Consider the following 12728-nt stretch of genomic DNA (forward strand, 5'->3'; position numbering starts at 1 on the left):
TAATGGCAAAATTTATTTCCTGATGAATGCTAGAAGAATTTCCAAATGCACATACTTGGTGGATTTTAATTTTATTATTATTATTATGTTTTAGTTCTTACTTATTTTTGAGACAGAGACAGAGCATGAGTGGGGGGTGGGGCAGAGAGACAGAGAGACACAGAATCCGAAACAGGCTCCAGGCTCTGAGCTGTCAGCACAGAACCCCAGGCGGGGCTCGAACCCACGAACTGAGAGATCATGACCTGAGCCGAAGTCGGACGCTTAACCGACTGAGCCACCAGGCGCCCCATACTTGCTGGATTTTAGATGGAACCATTTCTCTCTGAAGACTGGTCAGTAACAGAGTTTTGAATAATGTAGGTCTATTAAAAAAGAAGAGCTCTTTCAAAAATACATTCTCATTACAAGATCTATATGAATGTGTAGTCCATTTGTAAAGAAATGATTATGGATATAATGTAACTGAATAAGCATTCAGTATGTAATTCTTAATGTTTCAGCTCCTATCAATCCCATAGTACAGTTTTTATCATAACTACCTTTTTTAAACTTTTTAAAAATAGTTTATTGTCAAGTTGGTTTCCATATAACACCCAGTGCTCATCCCCACAAGTGCCCTCCTCCATACCCCCACCCCACTTCCCTTCCCCCCACCCCCATAAGCCCTGTTTGTTCTCGGCACTCAAGAGTCTCTCATGATTAGCCTCCCTCCCTCTCCCCCACTATTTCCCCCCTTCTTCTCCCCATGGTCCTCCGTTAAGTTCCTCCTAATCCTCCTATACATGCAAACATATGGTATCGGTCCTTCTCTGCCTGACTTATATTGCTCAGCATAACACCCTCGAGTTCCATCCATGTAGCTACACATGGCCTGATTTCATTCTTTCTCATTGCCATGCAGTATTCCATGGTATAGATAAACCACATCTTCTTGATCCATTTGTCCGTGGATGGACACTTAGGCTCTTTCCATGTTTTGGCTATTGTTGATCGTGCTGCTCTGAACATTGGGGTCCATGTGCCCCTATGCATCAGCACTCCTGTATCCCTTGGGTAAATTCCTAGCAGTGCTACTGCTGGGTCATAGGGGAGTTCTATTGTTAATTTTTTGAGGAACCTCCACACTGATTTCCAGAGGGGCTGCACCAGTTTACATTCCCACCAACAGTGTAGGAGGGTGCCCGTTTCTCCACATCCTCGCCAGCATCTAGAGTTCTCTGATTTGCTCATTTTAGCCACTCTGACTGGCATGAGGTGGTATCTCAGTGGGGTTTTGATCTGTATTTCCCTGATGAGGAGGGATGCTGAGCATCGTTTCATGTGTCTGTTGGCCATCTGGATGTCCTCTTTGGAGAAGTGTCTGTTCATATCTTCTGCCCATTTCTTCACTGGATTATTTTTCAGGTGTGGAGTTTGGTGAGTTCCTTATAGATTTTGGATATTAGCCCTTTATCTGATATGTCATTTGCAACTATCTTTTCCCATTCCATCAGTTGCCTAATAGTTTTATGGATTGTTTCCTTTGCCGTGCAGAAGCTTTTAATCTTGATGAGGTCCCGATAGTTCATTTTTGCTCTTGATTCCCTTGCCTTTGGGGATGTGTCAAGTAAGAAATTGCTGCGGTTGAGTTCAAGGACATTGTTTCCTGTTTTCTCTTCTAGGATTTTGATGGTTTTCTGTCTCACCTCCAGGTCCTTTATCCATTTTGAGTATATTTTTGTGTATGGTGTGAGAAATGATCTAGTTTCATTCTTCTGCATGTTGCTGTTCAGTTCTACCAGCACCATCTGTTAACGATGCTGCCTTTTTTCCATTGGATACTCTTTCCTGCTTTGTCAAAGATTAGTTGGCTGTACATTTGTGGGTCCAATTCTGAGTTCTCTATTCTATTCCATTGGTCATTGTGTCTGTTTTTGTGCCAATACCATACTGTCTTGATGATGACAGCTTTGTAGTAGAGGCTAAAGTCTGGATGCTGATTCTTCCCGTTTTGGTTTTTTTCTTCAGTATTATTTTGGCTCTTCAGGGTCTTTTGTGGTTCCATAAACATTATAGGGTATTTTGTTCTAGTTTTGAGAAGAATGCTCGTGCAATATTGATTGGGATTACATTGAATGTGCAGATTGCTTTGGGTAGTAATGACATTTAAACTATATTTATTCTTCCATTCCATGAGCATAGAATGTTTTTCCATTTCTTTGTGTCTTCTTCAATTTCCTTCATAAGTTTTCTATAGTTTTCATCATACAGATCTCTTATATCCTTGGTTAGGTTTATTCCAGGGATTTTATGGTTTTTTGTGCAATTGTGAAAGGGATCAGTTTCTTGATTTCTCTTTCTGTTGCTTCATTGTTGGTGTATAAAAATGCAACCAATTTCTGTACGTTGATTTTATACCTTGCAACTTGGCTGAATTCATGGATCGGTTCTAGTATGCTTCTGGTGGAGTCTGCCGGGTTTTCTATGTAGAGTATTATGTCGTCTGAGAAAAGTGAAAGTTTGACTGCATCTTTGCCAATTCTGATGCGTTTTATTTCCTTTTGTTGTCTGATGGCTGATGCTAGGACTTCCAGCACTATGTTAAACAACAGTGGTGAGAGTGGACATCCCTGTCGTGTTCCTGATCTCAGGGGGAAAGCTCTCAGTTTTTCCCCGTTGAGGATGATGTTAGCTGAGGGCTTCTCATCAATGGCTTTTATGATGATTAAGTAAGCTCCTTCTATCCCGACTTTCTCGAGGGTCTTTATTAAGAAAGGATGCTATACTTTGTGAAATGCTTTTTCTGCATCTCTTGACAGGATCATTGGTTTTTGTCTTTTCTTTTGTTGATGTGATGTATCACATTGATTGATTTGCGAATATTGAACCAGCCCTGTAACCCAGAAATGAATCCCACTTGAACTTGGTGGATAATTCTTTTTATGTGCAATTGAATTCTATTTGTAAGTATCTTGTTGAGGATGTTTGCATCCGTATTCATCAAGAATATTGGCCTGTAGTTTTCTTTTTTTGCTAGGTCTCTGTCTGGCTTGGGAGTCAAAGTGATGCTGGCTTCATAAAATGAGTCTGGAAGTTTTCCTTCGATTTCTATTTTTTGGAATAGCTTGAGAAGAATGGGTATTAATTCTGTTTTAACTGTCTGGCAGAATTCCCCAGGAAAGCCATCTGGCCCAGGGCTCTTACTTGTTGGGAGATTTTTCATAGCTGATTCAGTTTCCTCACTAGTTATGGGTCTGTGCAGATTTTCTATCTCTTCCCGTGTGAATTTTGGTAGTGACTGTGTGTTTAGAAATTTGTCCATTTCTTCTAAGTTGTCCATTTGGTTGGCATATAATTTTTCATAGTATTCCCTGATAATTGCTTGTATTTCTGAGGGATTGGTTGTAATAAGCCCATTTTCATTCATGATTTTGTCTATTTGAGTGCTGTCTCTTTTCTTTTTGAGAAGCCTGGCTAGTGGTTTGTCAATTTTGTTTATTTTTTTCAAAAAACCAACTCCTGGTTTCATTGATCTGTTGAACTGTTTCTTTGGTTTCTATATTGTTTATTTCTGCCCTGATTTTTATTATTTCTCTTCTACTGCGTTTGGGGAGCTCTTGTTGCTCTGCTTCTAGTTCCTTTAGTTGAGCTATTAGATTTTGCACTGGCGCTTTTTCTAACTTCTTGAAATAGGCCTGGACTGCAATGTACTTTCCTCCTAGGACTGTCTTTGCCGCATTCCATAGAGTTTGGATTGTTGTATTTTCATTTTCATTTGTTTCCATATATTTTTAAATTTCTTCTCCAATTGCCTGATTGGCCCATTCGTTCTTTAGTAGGGGGTTCTTTAACCTCCATGTTTTTGGAGGTTTTCCAGACTTCTTCTTGTGAATGATTTCGAGTTTCATAGTATTGTGATCTGAAACTGTGCATGGTATGATCTCCATTGTTTTATATTTATTGAGGGCTGCTTTATGTCCCAGTATGTGATCTATCTTGGAGAATGTGCCATGCGCACTTGAGGAGAAAGTGAATTTCATGGCCTCAGGATGTTGACTTATAAATATATCTGTCAAGTCCCTCTGGTCCAATGTGTCATTCAAGTCCGTTTTGTCTTTAGTGATTTTCTGTCTAGTTGATCTGTCCATTGCCCTAAGTGGAGTATTAAAGTCCCCTGCAATTAGCACATTCTTGTCGATAAGACTGTTTCTGTTTGTGATTGTTTTATGTATTTAGGTGTTCCCATATTTGGTGAGTAGACATTTATAATTGTTAGCTCTTCCTGATGGATAGATCCTGTAATTATTATATAATGCCCTTCTTCATCCCTTGTTACTGTCTTTATTTTAAAGTCCAGTTTGTCTGATATAAGTATAGCTACTCCAGCTTTCTTTTGACTTCCAGTAGCATGATAGATATTTCTCCATCCCCTTACTTACAAACTGAAGGTGTCCTCCAGTCTAAAATGAGTTTCTTGTAGACAGCAAATAGTTGGATTTTGTTTTTTTTATCCATTCTGCTACCCTGTGTCTTTTGATTGGAGCATTCAGCCCATGTACATTCAGTGTTATTATTGAAATATATGGGTTTAGAGTCATTGTGTCCTTTGTGGGATTCATGTTTGTGGTGGTGTCTCTAGTATCTTGCTTTCCTTGCAGCATTTCCCTCGGAGGTCCCCCTCAGGATTTCTTGTAGGGCTAGCTTAATGGTGACAAATTCTTTCAATTTTTGTTTATTTGGAAAATTTTTTTATCTCTCCTTCTATTCTGAATGACAGGCTTGCTGGATAGAGGATTCTTGGCTGCATATTATTTCTGTTCATCACATTGAAGATATCCTGCCATTCCTTTCTGGACTGCCAAGTTTCAGTAGATAGGTCTGTCACCACTCTGATAGGTTTCCCTTTGTATGTTAGGGCCCTTTTCTCCCTAGCTGGTTTCAGAATTCTCTCTTTGTCCTTATATTTTGCCAGTTTCATTATGATATGTCATGCAGAAGATCGATTCAGGTTACATCTGAGGGGAGCTCTCTGTGCCTCTTGGATTTCAGCATCTCTTTCCTTCCCCAGATTGGGGACGTCCTCTGCTGTAATTTGTTCCAGGACTCCTTCAGCGCCTTTCCCTCTCTTTTCCTCTGGAATTCCTAAGATACAGATATTATTCCGTTTGATTGTATCGCTGAGCTCTCGAACTCTTCTTTCATGTTCCTGGATCAGACTATCTCTCTTTTTTTCAGCTTCCTCTCTTTCTATAATTGTGTCTTCTCAATCACTTATTCTCCTTTCTGGTTCTTCAGTCGTGCACTGGACGCCTCTCTTTTATTTTGTATCTCCTTTATAGCATTTTTTAATTCAAAAGTATTTTTAAGCTCCATAGTCTTTGTAGCAATAGTTTCTCTGATGTCTTCCATGCCTTTTTCAAGCCCAGCGATTATTTTTATGACTATTATTCTAAATTCTTGTTCAGTTGTTTGGTTATATCTGTTTTGAGCAGTTCTTTAGTTGTCAGTTCTTCCTGGAATTTCTTTAGAGGAGAATTCTTCTGTTTTGTCCTTCTGATTAGCTTTCTATCTTTTGTTAGTTTTAAAAGCTTGTTATGCACTCTGCACCTGTGAGTGCTGCTGTACCAAAGAAGGCTCTTGGACTGTCCAGGGCCTGTCCGTTCAGAAAGTGTTCTTTGAATGGTGTCTCTTGGTCTTTCTTATTGAGACTTTGGTTATTTTATTTTCCTACTCATAGTGGTATTTGGGACTCTCCACCATGTGTACTTTGGCTTCTTTCTTGAGGTAGCCCTGGAAAAGAAAACAGACCGACAACCACACAGGGAACAAAGGCACACAAACACACAGACAAATCCAACAAACACGCAAACTGAAAGGGAAAAAGAAAAAAGGAAGAATACATACCAAAAAAAAAAAAAAAGAGGAAGGAGGGAATACGAATAATAATAAAAATACATAGAAAAGAAAAAAGAAGAAAAGGAAAAAGAGAAAAGCTAATAGACAAAAGACAGTCTAAAGCATGTAACCAGATTTTCCAGCTATAAATAAATAGCTGGGTGTATGCAGTGCTGGTGGAAGAGCAGATACAAAGAGAGAAATGACTGGGCAGGGAGGAAGCGAAATTGGAAATGAAATGACCAGGCAGAGAGACAAAGAGTCTTAATTCAGAGAAAGAAAGTGGGAAATATGCTTAGAGGCGAGGCAAAACAAATGACGATGATGCTACTCAGAGAAACTATATAGTCTGATTATTCCAGAGAGAAAGAGATAAAAAGGTAGCGGTGGATGTGTAGAATTTACATCTGAGAATGGATTAAATGTGACTTCTTAAGCAAACCAGTGATCAGAATTAATGAGGGCAGTGCATCCATGTTGAAAGGGGGGGGCACCTCTCTAGCTGGGATGGGCGTGGTTTTGTCCAGTGTGTCCCACAGGGGTCCTGCATTGGCGGTTGTGGGGAGGAGAGTGGTGGCGCCCCAGTCCCTTCTTGAACCAAGCATTGCAACTCACTTTTTTTGGGTGTGTAAACTCCCTGTGCCGGGGGTGTAACCAAGGTGGGCTGTACTCTATATCCCAAGCCAGGCCTCAATTATCAGATCTCAGTCCGCACGCCCCATTGAAATTGCCCAAAATATAAACTCGCAGGCAAGTCCCTCAGAGTAGTTTCAAGCCTCTCACCTTCCCCCTGGGGATCCAGCCGAGCCAGAAGCACAAAGGCGCGGCCGCCGCGCATCCCCTTCAGGTCGGGCTGGTGAGCAGGGAGCAGTTTCTCCTGGGGTCACCTGGGACCAGTGCGTCCCGCCTAGGGTCAGCTGGACAGCAGGAAACCGAGTTCTTCTGTGTCCGGAGCAGAGGTTTTTCACTTCTCCAGTGACAGGGACAGTGTCTTGAGCATTTTGGCCACTCTTTGTTCCCCTAGACTCACTGCGGCTCCCCGCAAAGGGGGGATCCCTCCCCTCCCTCAGCATCTCCGGTCCCGGCCGGATTTTATCTTTCTCATTTAGCACTCAAGCTATAAGGTTTTCTCAGCAGACTCTGTCTCCTTTTCCTCCCAAACTCCTGGATTCTGTAAGGGTTCCTATAGCTTCAGACCTTCTCCGTTTGAGAGATGGGGGCGAGTGACATGTGCGGAGCTCCCGACTTTGCCATCTTGCCTCCCCCCAAGAATAAATAAACATTTCCTTAAGTCACATCCGTCAAGGGCAGAGACCGGATCTAGCCTCAGTGTTTCATTCCAAGACCTGTGCTTACTCTACCCCACTCATGGTCTTAGTCACCCCAATTTGTCTGCTCGCAGGCAACATCTGCAAGGTCATCTGCTTGTGTGCCCTGTCATAACTACCTTTTTGACTGCTAGATTGAAATGACCAATTTGTATATCCTGTTATATGTCAACAAGTGCTTGAGGCATTGTGTGTTCAATTTTGTGTTTAAATAAAAATCCCTCTCTTATGTATTCCATCTTCTTTTTAGGGAAAATCATTAGGCATTTTGGCAATTGACTTCACTGGATTTTTCAAATCATGAAGGTAGTTTATACAAATTTATATCAATGATAGAACTATAACGAAAGAATGAATTTCTCCTTCCTCCCCTTACGCCACTTCCACCCTCATCCCCATCCAAGGTTAAGTGTGATACATACATATCCTAAGAAACTTCATTTTTATTTGTTATAAAGACTGAAGCCTTGGGAATTTGTCATAGAATTTAGTAATCACAAGAACAATATACAGCATTTTATTTTGTGTTTAGACATTGAGGATTATTTGGCAGTGGACCTGTTAGGAGCTTGATAAAATTCAAGAGAGCCCATGACTTATATAAATCTAAATTAGTAAGATTTACAACTTACTGTTGTCCAGCCACCTCAGTGGAGCAACTAAGATGCAATGGACAAGTCCTATAAACTCAATACCCCTCCCTGCCCTTGTTTATTTGTAAAATTTTATTGACAAAGGGACCTACCTGCTTGCTTAGCTTTTGAGTCTCCTTGTCTGGGACCATCCTGCTTTCCTTCTTGCCAGATCCCATGTTCAGTTATGGATGAGTTTTAGTTGTTAAAGAGAAGAGACAATATTCTAGCTAGTAAAGGAAAGGAAAAATAGGAATAAACTTTGTTCAGTAATGGCTTTTTTACATTTCATTCCAGGATTTGTAAGGGCTGATATATAGCCCTTACAATTTAAAATGTTTACCATGGGGGAACCTGGGTGACTCAGTCAATTAAAGGTCCAATTCTAGATTTTGGCTCAGGTTCAGTTCAGTTGTAGAAATCAAACACCATGTCAGCCTGCTAAAGATTCTTTCTGTCTTCTCCTGCCCCTCTTCCCCACTCTTGCATGCTCTCTCTTTCACTTAAAAAAAAAAAATCTGAAAAAACAAAAGTATAATGCCATGATTTGTATAACAGGTTAATTACACAGTACTTTCACATATGTTTTCATTTGGTTGCTTCAAAATTCTGTAGATTTAGAGTTGGTTAATTAACCTAGGGTCTCAAATACTCTTTTCCCCTATACCAACAACTTAAGTATTGCTTTCAAAAAGATTTGAACAGTGAAAATCCTTGGAAACCTCTCTGGATTTGTGTTTGCTTTGGGGGCCTGGAAGAAACAAGATTCCCCTTACCCCTAGCTGTGGGAGTTAGCATCCAGTTGCTTAGAGCAGGAAGAAGTAGATTTCAAGCTCAGTAGAGGAGAGAGGAAAAGGGAGCCTTGTTCTACTGTAGGGGGAAACATGGAGTTTTGACAGACGTCTCCCACAGAAGACAGTGTGTTTCTTCCATAGGAATTTCTTTACTACGGTCTCTTTACTTTTCATGGTATACATTAGATATCTTATGGGTCAAAGAAAGTGCTGGTTAGTTGCTGTAGGACCGAACCACTATAATGTTACTTTACACGTTAATTTAACAAATGTTTATTTAGAGCCTGTTATGTGCCAGATTTGTACAAGGCCTGGGGGTAGCTTAGCAGCAAATGAGGTGGACTGTGAACCAGTCCTTATGGAGTCTTTAAAGAAAATTTTGTTATGGCTTACATCAGACTTTTTAGAAATATAAGCCCTTTCTAAATGGAAGAACACCTATATTTTGCTAGAAGAAAGTAACATAGAGAAAAGATCAAGCTTTTTAATGGTACATGAAGGTATTATTATTTAGAGCAAGATAATAAAGAATCAGGAAGGCAATGTTGAGTTTTAGTTTTAACATTGATTCAGAAGGTAGTGAATGTGATACTAAGCAGTTTATTCAGTACTTAACTGTGTGCCTCATGGGTGTCAGGTTTTGCTCTGTGCCTAGAATATGGTGGGCAACAGACCACTCACAGAAATGCCATAGTAGATCAGTTTTATAAATCCTTTTGTTTAGAGATGCTATAGGAACAATTAGTCTTAGCTAAAGAGTCCTATAGATTTTCCAAAACCTCATTTTACTTATTCTTTATTTCCATTTACAACTTGTAAATGTGGGAACAGCGGGGTGGAAGTGGAGGAAAGATGAAATAAAACAGTTTAAGGCCAAGGCTTTTGGAGTTTTTCCCTACCAAATGCATCCTAAAGAAACCTAGTGTAGAGCTGGAAGTTCTTAAAATTGAATGTTATATTAGTTTAAAACTATTTCTAAACTTTTTCAGGAGCTTTATGAACTCTAAAAACTATTTTAAGAGGGGATTCTGGTGCGGCATGCTTTTTTTGTATTATAGTTTTCCTGCTTGTGTTTTATCATTTTAGGGGTTTAACAGTAATGTTCGAAATAATGAAAACTTATGGCCACACTTATGAAAAACACTGGTGGCAGGATTTATTTAGAATTGTTTTCAGAATCTTTGACAACATGAAATTACCAGAACAGCAGACCGAGGTAAGAGAAAATGAAATTTTCATTTAACACAGTCAAGTTAAAAGGTTCTTAATATTTTCCCTACTATAGTTTAGTAGTTCAGATAAGTACATGGAAAAGAAAAAAAACTCCTAGAGAATTTTTCATTGTAATAAGAAGTATGTCTTTATAAATAAAGAACAGTATTTGGGGATAGAACTGAGTTAATAAATTGGTTGTTTTCAGTGCTTTTGTTGAACTTCTGGTTTCTTTTTTCATTTTAATATTGCTACAACTACAAACACCAGTAGCTTTCGTTTAGTATTCATAGTGACTTCTTATTCTGAAGTGAATAAAGAATACATATTGGTAAGCTTCATTTATTTTATTGCTGTGTATTTTACTACAAACCAATTACACTATGCATCTCAGTAAATGTGGGGAAGAGAGCCACAAGTTTTCTTGTTCTGTCCCATACAGCTATATTAAATGCAAACTTTGGGGGCTCTCAAAGTTTTACTTTAGATCTGTTTATTTATTTATTTATTTATTTATTTTATGTTTTATTTATTTCTGAGAGAGAGAGACAGCATGAGCAGGGGAGGGTCAGAGAGAGAGGGAGACATAGAATCTGAAACAGGCTCCAGGCTCTGAGCTGTCATCACAGAGCCCGATGTGGGGCTCGAACCCATGAACCGTGAGATCATGACCTGAGCTGAAGTCGGACGCGTAACCGATTGAGCCACCCGGGTGCCCCTAGATCTGTGTTTTTTAAATTTACAGGTAGACTCTTACATAAAATGTTGTATTAAGTAGAGATATGTATATGCACTGGCACAAAACTGTATATGAAAATCAGTCCAGATTAGTCCTTTATATACTTGAGTAAAATTATTTACATGTACTCTGCATAGCCTTATTCACCATTTATGGTCTTTTCAAGAACCATACTTCATGAAAGTTTTATTTTGAATTTATGCTAAACCCATTTGAAAAGTCCTTATCATTTCCTTCCTGTTTATTTCTCTTTTATATTCTGTCATATTCTAGAGCAAGGCCAGCTGTGGTTATTCATGCATATTGTTTGAGAAGTCATAATATTAATAGCAAGACAGTGGTAATTTTTTACAATACTCAAAAATAATGCAAAAAGTAGTTACATTTTTTTTATATATAGATGGTTATGGAACAATGGAGGAAAATAGATCTTAGAAACTGAGTTGAAGTGAATGTAATATTCTAGAAGGAAGTGAGTGCTCTGAAAGGAACATGGACAGACTTAGCTTTTAAATATGCAAACGTTTTTTTCTTTAATCCTGGTGGTTCATAAATGGTCTGACCTTTTAACAACTTTTTCCCCCTAGAAAGCTGAATGGATGACCACGACTTGTAATCATGCACTTTATGCGATTTGTGATGTATTCACCCAGTATTTAGAAGTACTCAGTGATGTACTTTTGGATGATATTTTTGCCCAGCTGTACTGGTGTGTGCAGCAAGGTAGGTCCATAGCAAATAGTGACACAAAGTGTTAAGTGTGGCCCTGGCAACATATAAATGAATTCCTCTTTTCTTTTCTAGACAACGAGCAGTTAGCACGATCTGGTACAAACTGCTTAGAGAATGTTGTTATTCTGAATGGTGAGAAATTTACCCTAGAAATCTGGGATAAAACTTGTAACTGCACACTGGATATCTTCAAAACCACAATCCCACATGCGTAAGAAGATTTTATACAACTTTATATTTGTATATTTGTATATTGAATGACCTAAAAAGTTCTTATAACAGAAATCCTTTTAAAAATACCTCAGTGTTCTATGAATTTGTATTTATTACAAATCAGACTCCTATAAGTCATAACAAATACTTGAATTAGATTCTTTATAAACTAGACCCTTTAGTCTGATGGGTAATGTGGTTCTTGGTCATATTGAAGTGATTCTACTTTTACAAGGTTTACTTACCCAGATTAAAGCAAGCAGTGGTTTTGAATTGAGGGGCGGGGAGAACTCAACATATATTTCAGTTACTGTAGATTTAATAATCTATGGAAAATTGATTTGCAAATATATTTTACAGTTAATTGTCGTCATCTGATGGATTAGTTTGGAATTGTAGAGAAGGAGTTTTTATCAATGGGGAAATTAAGACATAGTCTCACTAAACGACAAATAGCACCTGGATACAACATACTTGAGTTTACTTCCCAGCTCAACTTTTGAGGCTTTCTGACTTGCACCAGTCTACTACTTGTAAATCTACTTAATAGATTTACTATAAAGTAGGTTCGTGTGTATAAAACTGTGTATGAAAACTATGAGTTCAGATTTTTAAGCATCATGAACTTTGTCTTGACATGAGTTAAATATGTTCACATTGGCATGATTCCCTTGTAAGCATCCTAATAAGACATCAGAAGTCAAACAGAAGGGACACCCCTCTAGGAAAGCAGTCTCTACGTGGTCCTACGCTGAAAGGACAGCTTTTGGCCAATTTTCCTTATTATTATTATTATTATTTTTTGGTGCATATTTTGTTGGAGCAGTGAACCTGACAGATGACCCAATTTTGTCAGTTTATCTGTAGCCTTTATGTCAAAAGACGGTATGAATTCTTGCCTACCCATTGTACTTTTGAAGTTGTCACAAGAATCAATCAGGCTGAACTTTCTTTTTTTATTTTTAAGAGCTGCTTCTGTTTTAATATATTGTACATTCAAGTTAAAGTACATGATCTTAAAGATGATCTAATAAGCATTTCTTCATAGGAACTTACTGTGCTAGAGTTCTTTCTATATGGAATTGAAATGATGCCTCTAGCGTCTGACTACCCTCTTCCCAGGAGCTCATGCTTCTCAGAAGCAAGAACTTGAGCCTTAGTCATCTTCCAATTCAAGATAGAATCTAAAGAGTTCTATGAA

The 12728-nt window shown here is 38.7% G+C and overlaps 1 protein-coding gene across 3 annotated transcripts in view; it reads left to right on the plus strand.

Moving 5' to 3' along the window:
• ARFGEF1 (ADP ribosylation factor guanine nucleotide exchange factor 1) overlaps nucleotides 1-12728 on the plus strand; it is a 152325-nt gene that overhangs the window by 120656 nt on the left and 18941 nt on the right. For all 3 annotated transcript variants that reach the window (XM_039246953.1, XM_039246951.1, XM_039246952.1), the window contains exons 30-32: nucleotides 9718-9847; nucleotides 11170-11305; nucleotides 11387-11525. In XM_039246953.1, the coding sequence (XP_039102884.1) occupies nucleotides 9718-9847; nucleotides 11170-11305; nucleotides 11387-11525 (405 nt within the window). The remainder of the gene's footprint in view (nucleotides 1-9717; nucleotides 9848-11169; nucleotides 11306-11386; nucleotides 11526-12728) is intronic.

This window comes from Hyaena hyaena, unplaced genomic scaffold (assembly GCF_003009895.1).
Source record: "Hyaena hyaena isolate Hyena2069 unplaced genomic scaffold, ASM300989v1 scaffold_287, whole genome shotgun sequence".
NCBI classification, from domain to species: domain Eukaryota; kingdom Metazoa; phylum Chordata; class Mammalia; order Carnivora; family Hyaenidae; genus Hyaena; species Hyaena hyaena.